The sequence below is a fragment of the Alligator sinensis genome, unplaced genomic scaffold (assembly GCF_000455745.1).
Source record: "Alligator sinensis unplaced genomic scaffold, ASM45574v1 scaffold262_1, whole genome shotgun sequence".
Taxonomy (NCBI): Eukaryota; Metazoa; Chordata; order Crocodylia; family Alligatoridae; genus Alligator; species Alligator sinensis.
Genome location: NW_005841904.1, coordinates 3,378,378 through 3,402,053, shown reverse-complemented (window position 1 = coordinate 3,402,053; position 23,676 = coordinate 3,378,378). Strand labels below are relative to the sequence as shown.

Sequence of the window (23,676 nt, the reverse complement as noted above, 5' to 3'; positions counted from 1 at the left end):
CTTTCCCCTCAGAGTGTTGGAACTGATAGCAGAGAGCTTCTGAATATCATGGAGTATTCCAGAGATATATCCCTCCACTTCGACAGTGCTGCCCCTCACCATAGTCTGTCAAACATGCAGAAACAAAAGGGAAAAGTTAGAGCTCTACAACCCAAGGCTCAGGACGTCCAAAGCAGGCACTGCATTTCAAGTCTGCCTAGTCATTTAAAATGAAATGAAATGTTTTACTTTTCAGTGCTTTCCTCCTCAAAAGTTTGATGACCTATGCACTGCTGTGACAAAGACATAGGTTTGGCTAAAGTTACAGTGCAAAATATTGTTTCCTTCATATTGCTTTCCTAATGTCCCCAAATCCTGACCTACAAAATCCCTACTAGTCTTTGGAGTACCCTAGACTAAATTTAGTCTTTATGTGGAATCTTACTGTTGCTCCAATATATAGTGCATTTCTTCTCCATAGTTCTGTTAATTCAGTCACAATCTGCTGTCCTTAGACTAATTTTAATTCTAGCTCTCCAAATTTGGGTCAATGCATCTTAATACCAATCATAAAATCCATATTGTTCCAAATCTGCATCCCTCCTTTGGTTGGCAAATCCATTGCAATTAAAATTGGTAAGTGTATTCTTGGAAACAAAGGATCACAAGCAATTAACAACCGTTTTGTAGTCAAATGATGAAGAATAAGGCATCTATCCAAAAAGGCACCAATTCTATATGAGTAGCATGCCCTACATACACACCATTTTTTGGAATTGTTAAACTTAATTTTTTTAATTGCTGGTAATTTAAACCACCTGAATATCTACACAGTAATACCTAAACTAGTATAATTGCTACCACTGTATGAATCCACTCTATGTAGGGAAATCTTCCCTTGGAATGAAAAGCAATTTCCTGTTTGTTAACTTATTAACTGGGCTCTCCCCAATCATATTAGGTTCATTACACTGGACCAAATATTTAGTTGGTGTCAACTGACTCAACAATATTGGTGCACCATTTGAGAAACTGGCTTATTGTATTAAGGAAGAAAAGGTGGAGGACAAAGATCCTATCAGACAGAAGTAATCTAAGAGCAATCAAACTTGTTTCATTGTGTGAGTAAACTCTCCAACAACGGTAAATTCTTCTCTCTGTAGTAATATATCGTTCTGTTTCAAATATTGATCTATCTCTTTATCTTCAGTCTGAACTGCTCTGTTAACCATCAAATGTGGCTGAGGCACTGACTGAAAACTGGTTCCATCACTTTACACAAAGGTGGAGAAAAGGAAAAAGCTAGGAGAAAATGGTCAGAAACCCAGACTAACAATCTGATTCAAATGGTCAGAAAGTCTTTTTTTCTATTCTGATTCACTCCTTAAACCTCAGCCTTCGCAGCTTCTAGTTTGCTGCAGCATTTCAGACTTTGATAATAGCAATGATTTTAAATGATTTTAAAGTACCAGCTTTAGCAGTGGTCAGTGCAGGGCAGCACAAAATCCTCTTTCATGTTTCCACTGGGCAGTGAGAAAGCGAAAACAAACAGACCCTTTCATATTCAGAGGTGGTTTATTAAACCAATCCAAGATTCATATTCCCTAGTGGCATATAAGGGGATATTCCCATATCTCTATAGATATGAAAGTTTTCCACGGTCCATTTCTTATTTTAGGGTAATTGAATGACCAGTTAGTTGAGCTGCAGCAGTGCAATTTGTCATAGCTATATTCCCAGTGTTCCACTACTGCCTCTGTTGTTTCTCTTTAAGATTAGGAGTGGATAAGGCTACTCTCTGCCACTTTACAAAATCCTGGCATTATCTGGATTCCTTACATTCCTTAATGTTAATAGATCGTTTGCCTTTACAAGAGCATGGGAGGCATTGCTTCACTGGATCTCACTGAATTTTGGAAAGAATGGGAAGAATTAAAATTTCCTATCTTACCTTCATAGGTTGAAGCTGCATGCGAGTGATCCTTGAAGGGTCTACAACTGGCTTTGGGCGTTTCAATGTATCTAGAATATTTTGCCATTGAGGAGGTAGTCCCACAAATTTACCCTCCTTTGGGTCAAATGAGGTATGGACCCGGTGTTCAAAGTTCTGTGGAGCTGAGATCTCGGGGCGTTTCTTCTTCTTTTTGCGGAACATGGTGCCTGAATGAGAGACATCAAACACATTAGATCTGGTCCCACAGAGGAACTTCACAGTAGCTTTTGTATCATGTAAGAGTCTTGTGTTGATTTTCAGCAGTAGGCCTCAGGACACTTCATATAGGTAGAGAACATTTCCCATTTTTCAAACTGGAAGATGGAGGCATAGGGAAATCAGTGACTAGCTCAAGGTCACCCAGCAGAACCCAGGTCTCTCTTGAGTCCCTACCCACTACTCTACCCACTAGCCCACACAGCCTCCATATTGAATGGAGACAGCATCTGCTAGAACTAAAGCTGAATGTTGAAATGCAGCAATTTCATGTATATTGTTAGTGACATTGTAACCATGATGGTCCAGAAATTATTCAAGAGACAGGGATTGCTTAGGGTGAGATCTTTTACTGAACCAACTAATTTCTGGACCATCATAGCTACAACATCACTCTTCCACTACCATAATGTGGAGGATACTGAAATCCAATGTTTACAACAGAAAATCCACAACCTACAGAAAAACGCCAGAACATCATCTTCTTAAACCTGTACAAGAAACATAACATCCCAAGGGGACTCATCATCTGCAACCCTTTAGCTAACACAACTCCATGGATGCAGCATACCGATGCAGGAGAACTTTGAAAAATCTGAGAAAATCTTCACCTAACCTACTCCAAAGGGGTCAATTTAAACAGGAGATACTCACTTATGCTACTAAACTAAGAGACATTAACCTAGAGAAGTCTAACTCTATCCAAGTTACAGAGTCAGTCCAATAAAAAGATTTCACTCTAAAAAATCTTTGCCTCATATATATTTTTAGAATGCTTTCCATATGCTGCTTTAAAGATATTTTTAATAGGCATACCTTGCTATTCAGCTCAAACTGTGGAACCCAGTAATTTCTTTAGTTTAAAAAAACCAATCTGTCAAGCACAGCACTTTTAAAACTGACAGCTTGCGAAGGGTCATCAGGAGACGCAGGGCTACGGAGACTTCATCAGGGGCCAAAACTATACCATTTTAGGTGGGCAATGACAATCCCTTCTCGAATGTCTAGAAAGGCCCTCATACACTATCATAATCAAGTAATAAACTGGTGACATTTCTGCCTTGTTTTGAACAGTCTATAAACTTAACCCTTCCCTGGAGTTATTCAAGTAATAAAATACAAAACTGAGCCTAAATTTCTCCTCAAGCTCCACAGGTCCTAAGGTTTCCCTGTAGGACCTGCTTTGTCCAAGTTCCTTGCTCCTTCTTTGTCAGAGTGGCACCCCAGCTATTCATCTCTCTCAGCTGGAGCAAACAAACATGAATCTTAAATATTTGCTTGGCTCTTCAGCACAAAGTACTAAATGTCTGAATTCAAGTCCTGCACTCTCATGCAAGTGCCACAATGCTGATTCCCAAGACAAAGGATCGAAATCCATTTATCATGTCTTCATCTTTCTTAATTAAATTAAAAAATAGTAGCGCATTTGGTGCTAAGGTGAGTAATTCAAACACTGAAATGGAAGGTGATTCTTCAAAACTAAGTTGATTATGTTGCATTTAGTAGCCTTTTCAGCTTAAATAATTACTGTTTGTTGTTAATACACATAGTGAAATACAGAGATGAGGCAGTGATCATCTTTTTCTTGCAATTCTATCGTGTCTACCACAATTGGGTCTTGGTCTTTCACTGAAATGTCCAGGTGTTACTGCAGTCCAATAAATGACTTTAACAGCAACAGCAGCAACAACAACAACATGGAAGAAAACATATTCCAGATATTCCTAAATCTGAGGTTTGATTGCCCAACCCAAATATTTCATTATTTCTAGCTTTTTGCTTGTGTTAGTATTATCATCTGTACAGAACCACTAATGCACAGACACTTTCAGATTTCTCCGTTTCCCTGATAGCAGATTCCAGACACCTACCAAGCTCTTAAACTTCATAAAAATCTTTTTTTTTCCACTGCAGTATCTCAGCTTCTGATGATTTTTGCTTTATAAATATTTACTTGAGTTAAAGGCATAGAGTGAGTAGAGTGATAATTTTTTCTGCAGTCGAGACGAACGTTTTTCATGACATTTGCCTTACAATTAGCACAACACCATGCCATGCTCTTTTATGATATAAGGCTATAACATTGTCCATGTTGTTACAGTTAGGTCTCTAGTTTAAAGCAAAGTGCAGATTACAGTACAAGTTACAGATAAGGTCATTATTTATCATACTGCTTTATTTCCTAAAATTAGGCCTTGAGTCTTGCAAACATTTTTATGCACCTGTGTAAATTGAGTGCTGTGAAACCTCTACTGAAATCAGCTTGGGAGGGAATGGAAAAAATGGGACCACTCACAGTAGTAAAAATTAAGCACATGTGTTAAAAGGTTTTTCAGGGTCACGTCCTTAGACTATAATTACAGCAGGGTATATATACACCATTCTGTGCTGAAATACAAATTCTTTTGAAGTAAAAATACTGTGTGTTGCTGTACTACATCAAGCTGTGTTCAAAAGATGGCAGATCTCCTGTTATATCTGAAGAGCAAACAGATAATTTGCAGAAAGCCAAACCACTAAAAATTGCATTTAGAAAAAGAGTACAATGCAACTGCTGTGCCTAGGGAGGTTTTAGAGCCAGGGCCTTCTTTGGTTTGGAGACTGTTCCAATGCCACCCCCCAGGCATGCATCATTTAATGGTCAGCTTGTTGAGGCATAGACCATCTTTCTGTTCTGTGCTGGCAGCACCAAGTGCAATGGGGTCCTTGTCTGTGATGAGGGTTCCCAGTATCTCCTGCAGTTTCCATAATAATTAATCAGGGGGCAATGCTCAAAGGAGAAGAAATGTAAAAGTAGTCTTTCTAGCCAATTGCACTGGTGCTATTCACAGGACAGGTACTACAGCTGAGGATGCTTCAGCCTTTAACAGAGCCAGGAAGCATTAAGCACTGATAAAGCAATGCAAATATCAGCTTTCTGCCATGGCCACAACAAAGCGAATCAATAATTATAAGAAAACAACAAAAAAAACCCAATTCCTTGAGCCACCAGGATGGAAACACTCTTGAACAGAGTAGTCATGTGATCTTGTTTTAACCCTTGTAGTTCCTCATTTCACCCTATTTCCTTTTAATTGTAGCCTGACTCATAGCATGACATTTGTAATTAGAAAGGGGAAGAGTCACATCCTTTTATTTACCTTAAAGTGTCTACCATGGAAGGGGATGTTGTTAAATAAAAAAAACCCAAAAAGCCACAATAATTCATAATAAGGCTATCCCTTGGTGATTCAGAATGTGACTGAATGTTTTCCATCTAAATTACTGAATTAAAATGTTCACTTTTGCATCTGGACCAAAATTTTCAGCTGTGCTTCAGAAGTGGACCTATCGTGGCCTATCAGTTAGTATTCACATAAACACTGCATTTGGGCATTCACATTAGATAACTGCACCTTTTAATAATCATTTGGCATGCATTTAGTTTGTATACACAAATGCATATTGCACAGATACAGGTATATATTTATCTACTAAGTTCATGGTCATTTTTACAGTGGCTGGCTGCAAATTTGACCTTTTTTTTGGTTAATAAACAGAGCATTATAATGATCAATTGTATCCAAGCCTGTACATATAACACCTCCAGTTTTCAATGACATTTCCTTTACATTGTCAAGAGCAATCTTTGATTATAAATACAATCTCACATCAGACAGGTGGTTGTAGTTAAAGGGACACCGTTTGAAAAATCACACACTTCAAATAAGTGTTTAAAATCCTGTTCAAGGTTTGTATTTCGTTCAAACTGGACAGTGAAAGGAGACTGCTCCATTACACACTTTGTGGTTCTCATGCACCAGCTATTATGTTTGGATTTCCATCACCACTGAAGAATGTTTAAATAGAAGAAAATTGTAATTCAATAACAAATTCATAACAATATTTTATGCATACAAGGTTTAGATTTTATAATTAAGCAAACCTATATTTAGTCTTAGATAGTTAGACAGCATCCATTCAATATCTCACACACCCTATGACACTGATATTATAATAACCTATTAGACCCAAGTCTTTTCATTTACTGATGACAGCTACACTGTAAGAAATGTCATAAACACAAATAATAAAAGTCACTACCACAAGACAAAAGCAGCCGGAGATTGAAATTCTCTCAGTGATCCATTTCTCCTGCCTGGGAAACCACGTTAGATTTTTCAACTCCAGATACAGCTTTTCATAGATGATACAGTTCCAAAATCTGTCACATCTGCCAGTGAGCATGAGAAAAACCCACAGCCAGCAGATTCAGAGCAGTGGGAGGGATCAGCTGGAAAGGAGGGGCAGGGAGAAAAAAGGGTCAGGCTTCAATGAGAGAACGGGGGGGACTGGAAGAAAGAGAGGGGAATCATAGTTGAAAAAAGGCATAGGAGTGGGTGGGAGTCAGACTGACATCAGAGGAATACAGGGGCATAAAAAATGATTAGCTAGACTGAAAAACAAGGAAGAAAGTCAATGATAACAGGAATTGTTCTTTGTTGTCATACAGTATTTCAAATACTGAGACAGATATGCTCTCATTCTTTGTTATTTCACCAGTTTTTTCCTGATATCATTTATAAACCCCACGGGTGCATATGGGATACATATATGCTACACCTATATCGTGTTATACATGTACGCACGCATACAACCCCATTCTTCTCTGTCACTGTGTGTGTGTGTGTGTGTGTGTGTGTGTGTGTGTGTGTGTGTGTGCGTGCGCGCGCGCACACATTTGGGTCATGCCCATATTAGATTCACAAATTGTGAAAGCTCCTGCCTTAGAAAAGCTTTTTACATTATCTAGCATAAATTTGGCTCAGTACATCCAAAACCCACCTAGCAGTATGGCAATAAACACAGTTCAGAAAAAGCTTAGGAAAAATATGTTCATTCTGTTGCAGGTTTTACTCTTAATCAAGGAAAAAAAACCCAATAAATCAGCTTTGTGGACCTTATTCAGCCTTTTGGGAAAAGCCATGCATAAAACGAAAGTGCAAGCACCCAACTTCGTCATCTGCCACAAACTAAACCAGCAATATAACAAATAAGTCTCTCCTAAGCTTATTTCTAATAGAATATTAATGTGTGCACCTGACTACGTATTCACACAGAATTTAAAGCATTAAATCAGTTTGTTGTGTTTCTAGGTTGCTTGAAGCACCCATTTTGCCAGACATACTTTATTATCAGGAAAAAAAATGACAGGCTTTAAATACAAAAAGTGATAGCACAGCAGGCAAGCATCATCTCATCCTTAGGAAAAGCAGGGCACCTAAAACTGCATTTCTAGAACCAATGCTTGAGATAAAGGTGGAAGGAGCCAACACAGCAGGGCACCACATTCAGCTAACATTTCAGATATCAAACCTTCTTTCCCATCTTTCTTCCCTTCACCCACCCTTTGTTATCATTCCTTACTGTGTAAAGTCTCATTTAGATTTGTAAGCTCCTCAGTCAGTGAAGGAACCTGTCATTTTTCTTTTGTCTGCAAATGCTATGAACATATATGGATTGGTATAAATAATAATCATGTCAGAAAGCTCAGGAGGGCAAACATCAGAGGAGTCTAGAAAGCTTAGAACGTAAATACTATGTATGTATTGTGCACATGTGCACACATGCACACAGTGATCTATTTAGCCTGCAACACACTTGAATTCTGTTACCTTGGGTGTGACTTGAAAATCATTGTATTTTAATGTAGTTCTCTTCTGTTCGGAGAGCTCTCCGAGATCCTCCTCCCTTTGCCCTTTGGCGCCAACATCACAGTAATTCCTCCTGTACATGAGGATTGGATGAGGTCCTCAAGCCTCCTTCAGACCATCAACACCCTTCAGATGGTGAAATAATACTGTAAATAATGTGAAAATATCTCTCCTAGAGGTCCCACCTGAGATTAGGTGGCCATGCACTGAACAGAGAATCCTTGCCCTCAAGACCTTACAATCTAAACAGATGAAATTGATAACAATGTCCTTTCTCCTATTTTTTATCTTCGGTTTACTGATGACATAGAAAGATCAAATGAGTAGCCCAAGTTCACAAAGAAAGCCTATAGAAGAGTTAGGAATTGAAGCCAACTTTTCTGAGTCCCAATACAGTGCTTTAATGGGAAGATCTAGAAGAGCAGCCCCATTCAGTTCTTTTTAGGTCCACTAGAGTTAGTAAATATCCATGTGGTACCAGCAGAAAGACTACTTTGTCATCTATTTTGGAAGTAGCACTGCCCAGAACTCACTCTTTTGAACTAGCCTGTCAGACACAAACTCTTCTTATCTACCTCTCTCACCTCATGCACACTTGCTTTTACATAAGTGGACACTTCCATACAACTGCAATTCCATTGTATTTGCAGGTGAGCATTGGAGGTCTATACTGCAGCACTGCAAGGACCCACTGCTGCTTCCTGCTGGTGCATCTGAACATGGTGATAAACTGTTTCAGTTTAAAAACCATGTTATTGCACTGTACCCAACTTGGCATCATAACGGTCCTTGTTCCATTAATTCAATGGAGGCATTTGCTGACTCTGTCCCTTCCTTTTAACCCAATATATAAAGAAAGGGAGACACTTTCCATCTGATTCTCCAATGCTCAGTATCTTGTAGTCATCTACACTTGTACAAATCAAATTGGAATGGCATCATTTTACCTTCACTGTGACCACCCAGGGTGTAAGGGAATGAGGGATCAGACCCTGAGATTCTTGCATTAACATTGTAGAGGGAATTAAATGGATGGCAGCACCATGCTGTGTGACCACAGTGACATCAGCACTGACCACAGCTATCAGGATGTGACAGTTACTAACAACAATGAAGACAAATCTATCCCTCATTTATCACAATATAGGTAAAAATCCACTACTTTGCATTGAATACTGAACATCTCAAAGGGCTTTTTGAAAACATTAAATCTGTCAACAGTCAGTGAGACTGTCAGTTGTCCCCATTTCACAGATGGAGAGGGACAGAGAGGTAAAGTGGTTACCCAAAGTCACATAGTGAGAAAACTTGTGTTTGGAGTCCAGCATCCTGATGGATTTTCAGTCCTTTGCTGGAGCCCAAAGACTACACTGATCTGCAACCACATTTAAGTAATAGCAGGTCAGACCAAGCTCTTCTGAGGTAACAGTTATCCTATTATCCAGCTCTTAGTGACTTAGAATGGAAGGAAAAGGGAGGAATACATTATCTGTACGGCCAAGAGTATGTGTTGATACCACATAGCATAACAGACTCCTAGACCACCCATGCCAGAAGCGGTGCAGGCAGCCTCTGTGTGTGTGTGTGTGTGTGTGTGTGTGTGTGTGTGTGTGTGTGTGTGTGTGTGTGTGTGTGTGTGTGAGAGATATGGCAGATCACTGTGGGGGTAGGGAGCAGAAAGGAGAGCAGCAGATTGGGGAGGGGGAGGGGATAAAAGTGGCACTTCAGGAGGGTGCAGGCCTTAATCTGTGGCACACCTTCCAAAACAGTTGGCCTCCACTGTCCTAGACCATAACTTGTGCTCCAGAGTGCTATAATACTACAAATAAATAAATTGCTACTATCATATACTTGACCCTACCTCATCAAGAAGTTATAAAGCAGTCGAATTACTATCATATTCCAAATTAAAAACAACTCATCCCAGAGGCAAGATAATTTTCTCTTGAGGCTTTTGAAAGGGAACAGAATTAAGAAAGATTTCTAATGTTTATTTTATCATTTAACTCAAATGTATTCACTTTGGGTAAAACAAAGGAAATCAGTTGAAAACAGAGGTAACAGCAATATTGATAAAGGGTCAATTCAGCTATCTAGAAGCAGCATAATATAGGATCGTCCAGAAAGATATCACACTAATGAATGCCTTAAATACAAGGGCAATATGAAATAGAAACTGCCTGATTTTCTACTCTGTTACAATAGGCTTGCACTGGTAGGTTTGGTGGAAAAGCATGATTTCCACTATAATTTTGACTAGCAATTCCCAATCTTTCTTTGGCAGCCCAGCAGCTGGTTCAAACCTACCTACTATAATTGAATTTTGGTAAGGCTTGTGACCCCACTCATTAAACACTGTGATTCTATTTGGGGTCACAACCTCAGGTTTGGAACCGCTGTTCTAGACCTTACTCTTGGTGGGGATCTAAGAAGGTCCTGATGACAATGTGCTTCCTGCTATCTTCAGAGCTGGAAAGGACAGCAGCATGTTATGTTACCCTCCAATGACTATTTAATTGACAGAAGACGGGTGTTAACTGGGCTCCCCTAGAGCCTCATCTAAATCTTGGCCGATGTAGACTCATGCTAAGACAACTCCTTGGATAAAACAGTTTCTACAAGGATATACAGGGTCTTCATAAAGTCCTTGTACACTTTTAAACTTTAATAACTTAGGTTGTAGGTATGATAGAAACATTCTGTAAATGGCATTTAAAAGCAAATTTATTAAAGTTTTAGGACAACTAGAGTACATAATGCTAGACTTCAATATAACCACCATCCATCATGATACAGTGCTCAATACGATCTTCCAACTCCTTGAAAACATTTCCCAGTTGCTCTTGAGTTACTACACTAATTGCATTGATGATCCTAGCCCTAAGTTCCACCAAAGAACATGGTTTTGATAAGTAAACTACACTTCTAACATGTCCCTGTAAAAAGAAGTCCAATGGCGACAGGTCAGGTGAACAAGGTGGCCAAGCAATTGGTCCACCTCTGCCTATCCACTTTTCTGGGAAAACGTCATTTAGGAACTGTTGTACATTCAGAGCGTAGTGGCACAGAGCTCCATCTTATTTAGGAACAAATTTGTTACTACTTATGAAGTCTAGCATTGTGTATTCTAGTTGCCCTGAAATTTTAATAAATTTGCTTTTAAATGGCATTTGCAGATTGTTTCTATCATACCCAAGTTATTAAAGTTTAAAAGTGCACAAGGACTTTATGAAGACCTTGTATAATGAATATTAATTAGCAGAAGCTAAAACAAGGCAGTCAGGCAGACTAGGTAAGACACTAAAATATTGTATGAACCTGGAGAATAGAATGCATGTTGTAAAATGCATTTTACTTACCTTTTTTACTTACTGCTTAATTCTTTCAAACAGTTCATTCAAAATATTTAGCCCTTTCTTCTGCTCATTAATTTCATTTGAACAGATTGTAGATTTTGCAAATGCATCAAATAGCTTAGACAAACATGACCAAATTGTGGGTTGCTCACACTTTTTAAAGCAAATATCCAGTCTGTTATTCAATATTCAAAAGTTTCTATTTTAAGATTTGTGGCTGGTCTCCCAACTTATGTAGGGAGATTGCTTCTTGGCCTCTTGAAGGCTCATATCAAGTGTTATTTCTGGCCTATGACATGATAGAGAACATCTTAGAAAGTACTTGTACTTGCCACTGAAAGGAATTGTTTGGTTACAGATTTCATCTATCCGTTAACCAAATCTTATCTACAGATCCAAAATGTTCTTTCCATGAACATTCATACATGTAAAACTTTATTCAAGTGAATGTTCAAAAACAAACTACAGAAGAGCACACACAGACCACTTTGAACTGCAGCTGCTAATTCAGCAAACTATCTGCAAATGGGGCTTCCCACTACTTGACCAGGTCTGTTTAACACGATTTGATCTATAAGCCATTGTTTGCTCATAGCAAAATACTGCACAGTGTGAGCATGAATGCACAGCTTCATGACATGATTAATAACTAAACTGTTTAAGGGGAGAGGGAATGTATATAGTAGCAGTACAGCAGCATCTCGTTCACAGGCAGCTCCATATGGCTTCATCTGCATTGGGTATTATCATAGAGGATTTCTAAGGTGGGGGGGAGGGCGTCTACCACTTGTGCTTTCAGCAAATGCATTTCCATATTTTCTACATGTTCCCCAGCCCCACTCACCAGCTACAAGCTTCCTTTCTTCTTCACTGTTCAGTCATTGAATATATTAAGTCATTAATATCCTGTCAAACAAAAAGACAAAAAGATCAGCAAATATGACTGGACAAGGCTACCTTCTCTACTTATGACGTGTAATTATCACTCGGCTGAAACACATTGTGTGTACTTCTCTAATTGGAGAAATGGATTTAAAATAGTATGAAGTTAACCAGTCCCGGATATTTAGTGTATATATACACATACAGTATTATGGCATGGTATTTCACTAGATGTGCTGAAATGAGCTTGGCTGACAGGAAAGGTAAAAATCAGGGGGCCTGGGCACAAGTTGGTGAAGCAATGGGTAACTGACAGGTATGGCGAGTATCCCTGCAGATGTAAGAGTCCTCCATGGAAAGATTGCTATATCTTGCATAAAGATAGTGAGCATGCATGTTCCTGACCTGCTGTCTGCTTTCCCAGGCACCACAGGGGGGTGACTTTAACCCCTTCCTTACTCCAGCATTTTAAGAGAACACCCTGTCAGGTTCAGCAAGACATTTTCACCCCGTATTTCTCATTATCCGAGCTGTTGACAGCTTACACTGCCAGGTCCCAAACACCACATCCCTCATGACAGACACGCATGCTGGCCCTTATCACAGGGACAGGGAAGTGAAAGGCAGGATCTTACTGACAACGGTGGTAGAGGACAAATCCAAGGGAGATGAGAAAAAGGTCCGCAGGAAAACTCCACCATCACCATATGGCAAAGCCGATTGGTAGATAGTGTTGCTGGGCTGTAGGATTGAAGATGGAGCAAACTGCTTCCCAGAGGAATCCAACTCCTGGTTTTCTCTGTCCTCTAGACCCATCCCTCGAGGGAAAAGCCACATGACCCCCGAACTGCTCCTCTCACTGCCCTAGGCTGGCACTGCCAACCCACGAGACCACATCATGCTAATTCCTGGCAGGGGCAAGATTTAATACAGTTGTGAAGCGAAAGGGTTAACTTGTAGCAGCATGTTCACTAGAGAGCGGAGATGTTAGCTTAAGCTGACAAACCCAGTAAACTGATGAAACAGAGGCCATTAGAATTTCCTTGTTTCTCTCAAGGAAAGAAAGCAAATTCGAGATGCCTCCCCAACCTAGGATATGAAGCTTACCCCACACCTGTCAGTGCTCCAGAGCCAGAGGCGAGGTAGGTACGGTCTCGTGCTGGAATTCACTGACGCGCCGAGAAACTTGGGAGAAAGAAGGTAGAAGAGCGCAGGAGAGGAGAAGGGGGTGGAGACAATCTGACATGTTTGTACAGTGCCTGGTTCACCTAAGCTGCGAGTTTGATTTCAGGGTGTGGTGGATGAGACACAAACACTCAGTGCAGGAAAGCCTCAGACTTCAGTTCCAGAAAGCATGACGAATGCTGACACTGGAGCCTCCTGGGACCCTCTTTCCTTCTCCTCCTAACTATCTCCTCCCTTTGGTCTCTGGAAGGGAACGGAGAGAAGGCACTCCAAGTCTCATCAGGTCGCTAAGGTTGCTGGGTCTCAGACAAGACGGGTGAGGTCTCCTCCCACCCCCTCCTCTCTGGCTGACCTATTAAAGCTCTGACTTGCTTGTTAGCTCTTCTCTCTCGTCTCCACAGCCTCAGGGCCTAGAGCTGCTGTGGTTTTTAATGAATCCTGACATCTTTTCCTCTGTAGTCCTAGCTGCGAATTTCAAGACCTGCCACAATTTTCTAGCCATTCCTGGCAGGGGCAGCTTTGATTGTTTTATACATGCCTGGCTATATGATAATTAATTAATTAATTTGCATTGCAGATATGCAGCACATGACCTGGTGCTGTTACTTTTCCCTTGTAGCCTGTTGTGAGTCACTGCTGTGAGGTTTACTGTCTACTATCACCCTATAATCCTGTAGCTCTGACTGTGCTGTAGCTCAGGGCTTATTGACTCCTGGAAACGGACATTTCGGCATGTGACTCATGTTCACTAGCACGTTAGATACATCAGCAAGCAGCAGAGGGGACAGGGTAAATAGGTGGAAGGTGTTGGCATTAGAAACACAAACAGCAGCGAGGGATAGGAGGAGGTCAGAGTTCATAAGTGTTCTTCCCTTAGGTCAAATAAAGGGGATTATTGGCCTATTACAACAGTATATTGCAAGCAATGCTGTCTTAACACCAAAGTTATTAGGTTCAAAGAGCAAAGGTAAAAGTCAGGTTTAGAAAACCCCCCAACACATCATTTATTTCTTTTTGTTTGTAAGTTTTGCTGACCTGGCCTTAAAAAAAGCTGTGGTGTAAGCAACCCCAGCTAATTAAACTGTCATTATTTATATGGGGAGTGAGCGTGACATTGTGGCCTGAATAGTGCACTGAAGCAAGCCTCTGGGGATATGGCTTCTATTCCCAGCTCTACTGCTGGCCTGCTGTGTGAGTCTATACAAGCCATTTGAACCCTGCTGTACCTCTTTTTGCCCTTCTTACCCCTTATCTATCTCATCTATTTAGGCTGCAGTTGTGCAGAGCCAGATCTTTGTGTCTGCATACACCTGGCCTAGGATCTCAGTTGGGAGCTATAGGAACTACTGTAGTGTAAAGAATAATAGCACCACTTGGCCAGAGTTGGTATTTAAAAAGTCTGTGATCAGTAGTAGAATAAACTTTGTATTTTTAGACAGACTCGGGTTCATAGCCCTCTCACTTTCAGAACCTCGGACCTCTCATAAGGAGTTTTCCTGGAAGTGCAAGCATTGCTTCTTTAAATTGTCCTACAAGCTCTTGCCCATCAAACCTTGCTAAAGAAACTGAGATTTCCTGCCTATTACATCATAGCAACTTCCCTAGGCTATAGGAACTAAGATTAGCCAAATTCCTTTCTGTCTGGAGAGTGGACTGGCTTCTTCAATATTGGCTCATATGAATTAGAGTATCATAGCAGTTGTAAACAAGAAAAGAAAGTTTGTCTTAATAATGTTAAAGATCAAACAATGATCAAGAGAGAGAACCCATTGCAGTCCAGCAGCTCTTCCACAATCTCAACAGCAAAATGTGAAGTCCTGTCATGTAGAGGACTGGAGTTCAAGAACTGCACATGATCTCTCATTTGCTAGGTTAGCATGGGATGTGACTGCTGCTGAGGTGGCTGTCACAATCTTACATACTGTCAATGGCATCCGTTCTGTCTGTTCTTTGATGTTGTACCAAATGATGAAGGTTAATGTACCTGGGCATTGTAAGAATGATGTAGCCATGATGGCCCAGCAATTATGAGAGAGACAAGCATTTCCTGGGATGATATCTTCTATTGGACCAACTATGCAGTTGAGATAAAGTTAGACAAGCTTTCAAATAGGAGACATTCTTCCTCAGGTCTCTGATCACAGGAAGGCAGCCACAGCATCGTGATAGTTTGTATTTAAACAGAGTTTGTGATCTGTAGTAGAATAAACCCTATGCTTTGGCTGGCTCCCTACAATCAGAGACCTGAGGAAGAATGTCTTACATTCGAAAGCTTGTCTAAAACTTCATCCCAACTGCATAGCTGTTTCAATAAAAGATATCACCCCAAGATCCTTGCCAATCTGGGTGCATTTTGGGGTGCACAAATAAATATCAGTTTATATTGTACTAGAGTCATGCAGGGCTTGGAACTGGTTTTATGTTTGCATCAGGATAATTCCACATGGATTTAAGAGACACATCCACGAAGACAGGTTTAATCAAAGGAGGAAGAACCTAGTTCTACTAGCCAGGACAAGGAATTTGGGTGGAGCCAAAGCAGCTTTGATATGAGCCTCTACAGCCTGGGATCATAAATGAAGACTAGGACATTTTTTAGGTATTTGTCTGAAATACTGATTTCCATAATCCCAAGCACTTTTGACAATAAGGATGCATCAAAGAATAAAAAATACCCTTATTTTTCCTCCTCATTATCTGTCCCATTGCTGATTTATAACATGCTGCTACTATTGCTGATGCTCCCCTGAACAATTTTGCAAGAAAATATACGTATATATGTCACCCTTCTTACAGTAGTTGTACTGCATCCTGCTCTTTTTGAACCCATCACTTAATCACAGGTCATTCATGACTGGGGACCAAAAAAAAACAAAACAAAAAATCAGACAGCACTGGTTAGCCTCATTCCAACTCAGCCACACCACATACTATGTCACCAAAAGGGATAAAACTTGTTGCTTTAGATCCACACTAGATTGGCTAAAAAGCACCAGCACCAACACACACGTTCGGTGTCTGACCCAATCTGTCAGTTGCAGCAGATGAAATTTAGATACTTTTTTTTCTCTTTTTTTCCCCCCCTCTCTTTTTCTTTTTTTTTTTGTTTTTTGGCAGGGGGTGGGGCAAGGCTTCCTACTGGATGGGTATATGCCAGAGGCTGGGAAAGGCAGTTCAGCAATAGGCTTGGAGTTCAGGTGCAGTTTAGACAAGATCTCTAAAACTTAGGTGCTTACCCATGGCTGAACCATGAAGGTATTATGCTTCTAATACTGGGCAGGGAATCTTATCAGAAGGCTCGCTCACAGTATTTTGTTTATAATTAATTATTTTATTTTATTGTGTTCTTGGATTTCAATTCTAACCTACAACAGCTTCTCTTGGGATGCTTCATATAATTTACTGTCTATATTATAGTAGTGCTCTAGAGCAGGGGTGTCAAAGATCCGGTGCACGGAGCCCTATCATTCAGTCTGCTGTGCTGCCTGTGGACCGTGGACTGGACCTATGCACAGAGCCAAATCTGGCACATGCTGTATGCAGGGCCACACGTGCCCTGTGCACCGGATCCAGCCCATGGGGCTGGTCTGCATGCCCGATTTGGCCTGTGGACCAGCCCCATGGCTAGGGACAGAAGTTGCACTTAAACCGGTTTAAGTGATCAGAAATTGGTTTAAACAGCTCAGTACACATAAACCAGTTTCAAAATGGCAGAAACTAGTTTAAGATAAACCTGGCTGAATGTAGCATCTGACTTAACTGATTAGGGTCAAACCAGTTAATGAAACTTCTATCCCAGACCTCTCCCTGGTTTAAGTTAAATCAGTCCCCCAGCACGCTTTCTAGCCCTGGGCTGGGCTTTGCTGTCTGCCCCAGAGAGCAGGGCTGGCCCCAGCCCTCTGCTCCTTAGCTGGAGCAGTGAAGGCTGACAGACAAGGGGGTAGGGGAGCAAGCCCAGCTGGGTTAAACACCCCTTCCCCCACTCAACTTACTGCTGGCTGCAACTGTGGACTGCAAATTCTAGAGAGGTACCCAGAAGCAGGAAGAGGACGTGATAAGCAACCTTGCTGAGTCCTGCTGCTGTAGTTCTGGACTGCAAATCCCAGAGACCTTGGTGGCAGCAAGAAGAGGAAGTGAACACACAGCCAGAGAGCTCTGCTCTAGCACCTCCCTGCTTCTGGCCTGAGCCACTGCAGGCATGTGACTGCATTCCCTGAATCAAAGGTAAATTGTCTGTTCACTTCTGTTTCAATGTAATCTGTGCAGCTTAGAGTAATTTGCAAAGACTGAATTGATTCAGCCTTGGGCTTTTTGATTGTTTGTACCTAACCCATGTCAGTCATGCAGCCAGCTGGGCCTGATGAGTTTGATAACTATGCCCTACAGTTCAAAGCTGGACAGGGGGCTGTTTCTGAAGAGTTTCCAATTGAGTATATTAGACATTTCTTTCTCTAGATTCGAAAAAAGAAAGAAAGAAAGAAAAGAACAAGTGGTTAAGGAGTGGGGTGGGGAATGTTTCTCTTTGCAATTTTCTCACACCTATTGGAAAAAAAGAGTTTGCTTTGGAGACCAGAAGGTATCCACAGTCAGCCATTCAAGGGTTCTGGGAAGCCCATGTGTTATTTATAGAGAGCACTATTAGGTGGCTTAGATTTCCTGGACAATACTGTTCGGGATTTGGCTTGCTCCTGGCATAGTGGGATACTGACAGGAGTGAAAAGGTCATAAGAAAGGAGGCAGATAGAGGAAAGCATCAAGTTTATCTCAAAAAATGGTCTTGGAAAGCTGCACCTCCAACTTTGATGGGATACTACAACACCTGGACATATTAATATCGTGTTGTTATTAATAAAATTCCAGTGGAGTAGCAAATGTTCCCTGTAGATAAAATTGTCACAGAGCCGTTTCCATGTACTTTTCGAAATCTCTTATTTAGAACAAATTCATAGACTTGTTAAATTAAACTAAAAATAATGTAATGTTTAGTCCCAGAAATGTTCCAACAGGTATAATCATGAAGTTAATCATAGGCACATTTGATGTTTCTGACAAGTGCCAAATTAATCACTCCTGCAGTACCAAAGTTACAACAGTCATTAGCCTCTCTATATAGATTTTTCCCCACAGACTAATTAGGCGACCTTAGGTAAGTTACTTAACTTTCCTATTTTTCCATTTGTAAAATGGTTCTAGCAGCGTCTTGTTCAAAGAGATACTAGGAGACTTTTTCATGTTTTCCAAGTGTTTTGCGATCCTTGAAATGGCTAAAGAAGTACAGATTGAAATCCTTGACTGAGTTAAAAGGAGTATAGACTAACTTCTGCTCAGCATAGCTAGCTAGGTCAATTACCTGCAATAGCCGTATCAGTTAAAACTCAGATACAATATAACCTATCTATTGGCTGGCAAAATGGTAATAAAATCTAACAGTTATAAAAATATCTGTTTCCTTATTCTCCTAACAATTTCAATATGTATTTCAACCCTCTTCTTGATTGCCTTTAAGATTCATCTAAGAGCCTGCATTATAGTTTCATAGTGCTTAGGGCTGGAAAGGACCTAAACAGATCATCAGGTTCAACCCCCTGCCCCAGGCAGGAACAAGTGCTAGGGCCATAACACCCCAGCCAAACATCTGTCCAGCCTCCTCTTGAAGACCCCTAAGGTAGGAGACAGCACTACCCCACTTGGTAGTCCATTCCAGAACCTGGCAGCCCTAACTGTAAAATAATGTCTCCTGATATCCAGCCTGAACCTTCTCTCCAACAATTTGTGGCCATTATTCCTAATAACCCCTGGTGGTGACTGAGGGAACAGAGCCTCCCCCAATTTCCGCTGGTCTCCCCTGGCGAGTTTGTAAATGACCACCAGATCCCCCCTCAGCCTTCTCTTGTGGAGGCTGAATAGATTCAGGCCCTTTAGCCTCTCTTTGTAGGGCCTGACCCGCTGCCCCTTGACCATGCGAGTGGCCCTCCTCTGGACCCTCTCAATGCTAGCTATATCCCTGTTGAAGTGCAGCGCCCAGAACTGGATGCACTACTCCAACTGCGGCCTGACCAACGCCACATAGAGGGGAAGGATTACTTCCCTGGACCTGCTTGCGATGCATCTGTACGTGCACGACAAGGTGCGGTTAGCCTTGCTGACCACTTCCTCGCATTGGCAGCTCATGTGCATTCACAGATGTTAAAATTCCAGTCACTGTATTTTTTCTGTGTATGTAGAGACAATAACACGTCGACCCCAGGTCAACTACATCTGTTCATTAAGTATTTCTATTAGTCAAACTAATATGTACATTAAACGCTTGATATCTAGTCAACCCCAGACTAAATCTATCTTACATCATTTATAAAAGAGAAACTAATGCATTTTAGTTCAGTGATGATAGGTTTGAAAAAAAAAAAACCAACCAAAAACCTAGTTGTGCTTATCACTTTAAAAAATATATATACAATAATAGCTTTAAAGGGCTTTAATACACGTCCTATGTTTTCTCTGGCAACTAATATGTTAGAACTTCTTTAAGTAAAAGAAAGTTATTTATCAGCAACTGGTCTTCCTTGAGATGCATCATCTACATCAGGGCTGTCCAACTTCTTGGGAGCTTTCAGATGCACTCCTGCTTCCACAGTTTGGAAGCCTGCTATATGTGCTCCCTCCCATGTTTCTAATTCCCTAGATCCTCCACAAAGGGAGACAGAATCTGGCCCACCTGCTCTTGATAACCCCCCCACATAGCTAAGACATACAGGAAACAGTTTAGATTTCTGAAGGATGACCATTAAACCCAGAGACCAAAGCAAGCTCATGAGACCAAAGCTCAACGTTCTTTGGAGTATCTCCAGTCATTGAGGTAGCAGTGAACAGTGAACCACGGCCTCCTGAGAAGAGAAGCTACTTGAGAGGAGTTTGGTGAAGGTTCTCTGAGCTACAAAGAGACCAGAAGTCAGGACATTTTACTGGTAGTGACCCTGATCCACCTGCATTAAAGCCTTATGGCAGCACGACATTGTGCTCTGTAATTCAAGAGATGCAAACCTTAATTTAGGAATGATTTCTGTCAGAGTGACCATCTTAAACATGAACTTATGGATAAACATGCTGAGCTTTCTTAGGCCAAAATCAGTAAACATCCTCTATTATTCTTTGAAATCAGGACATAACCATGATAAAATCCCTTTCCTTTAAGATGTAGGGGAACTCTCTCCCAATATTAAGGATTGAATTTCCTCATCTGTTGCTAGTAGGAAAGGTTGCTGAAAAGGGATGCAGAATGGGGACTGGATTAGGTAGCAAGACAAACTGGATCAAATACCTGTTCACTACTTTGTCCAAGACCCATTGGTTTGAAGCAATCTGAGCCCATGAAGTGTTAAGTCACCATGGAAAAAGAAGTTGCAGGTGGATCTTCCACATCTCCTAACTCAGGGGTGGGCAATTATTTCAGGCGAAGGGCTGTTTACTGAGTTTTGGCAAGCCATCAAGGGCCGCATGACAGGCAGACAGGCAGCTAAATATTCATTTTCTACATTTTTTTAGGGGCCCTGCGGGCCGGATAGAATGGCCTGGTGGGCCACATCCAGCCCACAGGCTGCATTTTGCCCACCCCTGTCCTAACCATACCATCAGATGCCCTGTCTGGTTCCCAAGATTTTGTGCAATTCTAGCTGAAAGCTTATGTCTGTGTATACTTCACTGCCAACACCATTAGATATGGATGTGGTATTGGCTGTACCTCAGGCTGCTTGAAGAGATGTCTAAGCCATGAATTAGCCTTCTGAGACTTCTAGTTGTAGAGTCTAATATTCTGGGCCTTCTTTCCAAAGAGGTCCAAGTTCTTAGCAGGTCTGAACTGCCTTGCCTTCTTGTTCACATCTGTAACAACCAGAGAAGATGGAACCAAGAGGTAGTTAAAGGTACTTTACATCTTTGATGGGACTTTGGAATGCTTGTTAACCCATTTTGCTGCCAGGAAGCAAGAAGCTAGCATCTACTATACCATCTTTGTGGGGGGGTCTGTAATCACCTTATTCATTAGCAGTGCCAACTTAGATGGACCCTGTATGCTTGAGTCACCAAGGTATGGGTTGATATGCATATCTTCCCTAGGTTAAATACAGACAGTCAAAAAGTCTGAGGCTGAATTGATTCAGTCTTTGCAGGTTAGTCTAAGTTGCAAAGATCGAACAAATAAGCAAATGAACAGACATTTACTTTTGATTCAAGAAATGTAGGCACATGCCTGTAGTAGCTCAGGCCAGAAGCCAGGGGGTGCTAGAGCACAGCTCTCTGACACACAGCCAGCATGGCCTGTGTGTTTGCTTCCTCTTCCCACTTCCCCTGAAGTCTCTAGGATTTGAAGTCCAGAATCACAGCAGCAGGACTCTACAGGGTTGCTCCTCACTCTGTCTTCTTGCTTCCAAGTGCCTCTGGGATTTATAGTCCACAGTCAAAGCCAGCACTAAGCAAGCAGGGCAGGGCAGGGCAGGGGAAGGGAAATTTCCCCCCCCCCCCCTCCCTGGCCCCAGACCTCAGCAAGGGTTTGCCTCAGAGAGGGAGGGCAGTGAGCCAGACAGTGAGTCAGCCTTCACTGCTCCCAGGGGAGCAGAGGGGCGGGGCCAGCCCTGCTGTCTGGACCAGACAGCTCAGCCCAGCTCATGGCTGCAAAATGCTGGGATGCTAGGGACCGTGATTTAACTTGAACCAGGAAGGGGTCTGGGACAGAAGTTTCATAAACTGGTTTGACCTAAATCAGTTAAGTCTGATACTACATTCAACCAGGTTTATCTTAAACCAGTTTCAGCCATTTTGCAACTGGTTTATGCACACTAGACTTCTGTTTAAATTACAGGTTTAAACCAGTTTCTGATCACTTAAGCCGGTTTATATGCAACTTCCATCCCTAGCCCTGGTGAGATTTTTTTAACAATTCTGCATCCTCAGGTAGGAAAACAATAGAGAATACTAAGAAAGCATCTAGCAAAGAGGGTTCTTGGAATCATCTCTCAAGGACCACAGGGCAACATTTTTTCTTCTGGACATACAACAACTAAGATGTCCCCATACTGGAAAGTTGGATGATTTCAAGGAGTGGGAAGCTAGATGAAAACTTTCAAACTATGCTGTTGAAAATCCCAAGGCTTAGCTGGTCCCAGAACACACCCTAAGACACTGGGTTTGGCAAGGTGATACTGGGATCAGTGGCAAGACAGCACAGTACAAAAGGAGCTAGGGGACAAGTTGGAAACAGCGTCAAGACCTAACCTGTAGGCTAAAGGCTTAGAAGGCTAGCCTGTTTCACTCCCCAGATTAACAAAGGTAAACAAATAAAACGAAAGAAAAAGGAGAGAGAGTTAAATATACAGGAATCAGTGACTAAAGAAAATACCATGGCATGAAGTTATGTGAAAGAATCATGAACCTCTCCCTCTCTAGTCAGCCAACTGAAAGGAACTGCCTTTTCAAATCTAGGTGCAGGGGTTGGAGAAAGGGTGGAGCAACTGTGCACTCTATGGGGACTACTAAGGCAAAAATGTCTCCAACCATCCAATCAAAGCTCAAGATTCGAGACACCCACAGCAAGAATGTGCATTTGGCCAATTACTCAAAAAGGAATTTAGCAAATTTAATAGAAATAAAAAAAAAATAAAAATCAAAAAATAAGTTAAGAGTCTCATTGAGAGCACTTATGCACCCACAGTGCAGCTATAGAGAGACAATCACTTGAAAGAGAATTAGCTGTAGAAATTCCAAAGTATCCTTAAAATATACTTTATTAGAAATCTAATTATATCAAGTTTATGAAAAGACATACATCTGTTACATTACTGGCCAAAATTTTAATGGTGCCTTCTAAATTTGTGAATACCAATTTTTGCACCTGTTTCTGATGTACAAGATCTCTGATTTGTTCTAATTACATTTATGTGCCTAAATTGGGCAGTTCATTGTAGCATTTATAGCACAGGAATGACTATTCACACAGAGAGAAACTTACTTCCAGCATCTGCCATATCGTCTGATCTTAGGACCTGATCCAAAGTTCGCTGAAACTAGTGCAAGTCTTCCTATTGATTTCAGTGGGTGCCAGAAAAGGGGTTCTTAGTCCAGACTGGATATGTTATGAAAGAAGTTGGTCTGTAAGGACTTTCCATAATCAATGGATTTTTGGGGAATAAGCAGGAGGAGCTTATCCTCCTGCTCAGTGCAAATAATTATGATGTCATAGGGATAACGGAGACCTGGTGGGACTCCACCCATGACTGGACCACGGGTATAGATGGCTATACCCTGTATAGGAGGGATTGTGTAGATAAAAGGGGCGGGGGTGTAGCTCTCTATGTTAAGGAAAGCTACACGTCCCTGCAAG

At 41.3% G+C, this 23,676-nt stretch overlaps 1 protein-coding gene across 8 annotated transcripts in view; it reads right to left on the bottom strand.

Annotated features, from left to right (window-relative positions):
* PAK6 (p21 (RAC1) activated kinase 6) overlaps positions 1 to 23,676 on the bottom strand; it is a 58,772-nt gene that overhangs the window by 23,643 nt on the left and 11,453 nt on the right. For 2 of the 8 annotated variants that reach the window (XM_006018514.3, XM_006018515.3), the window contains exons 2-5: positions 21,043 to 21,182; positions 12,082 to 12,143; positions 1,931 to 2,139; positions 1 to 105 (exon numbers count right to left, since the gene is read on the bottom strand). The exon at positions 1 to 105 is cut by the window's left edge and continues 537 nt beyond it. In XM_006018514.3, the coding sequence (XP_006018576.1) occupies positions 1 to 105; positions 1,931 to 2,134 (309 nt within the window). In that variant the 5' untranslated portion in view covers positions 2,135 to 2,139; positions 12,082 to 12,143; positions 21,043 to 21,182. Of the gene's footprint in view, positions 106 to 1,930; positions 2,140 to 12,081; positions 12,144 to 13,226; positions 13,548 to 21,042; positions 21,183 to 23,676 lie in introns of all 8 variants that reach the window. The other 6 variants (XM_006018518.3, XM_006018519.3, XM_006018516.3 and 3 more) reach the window with 4 other exon arrangements.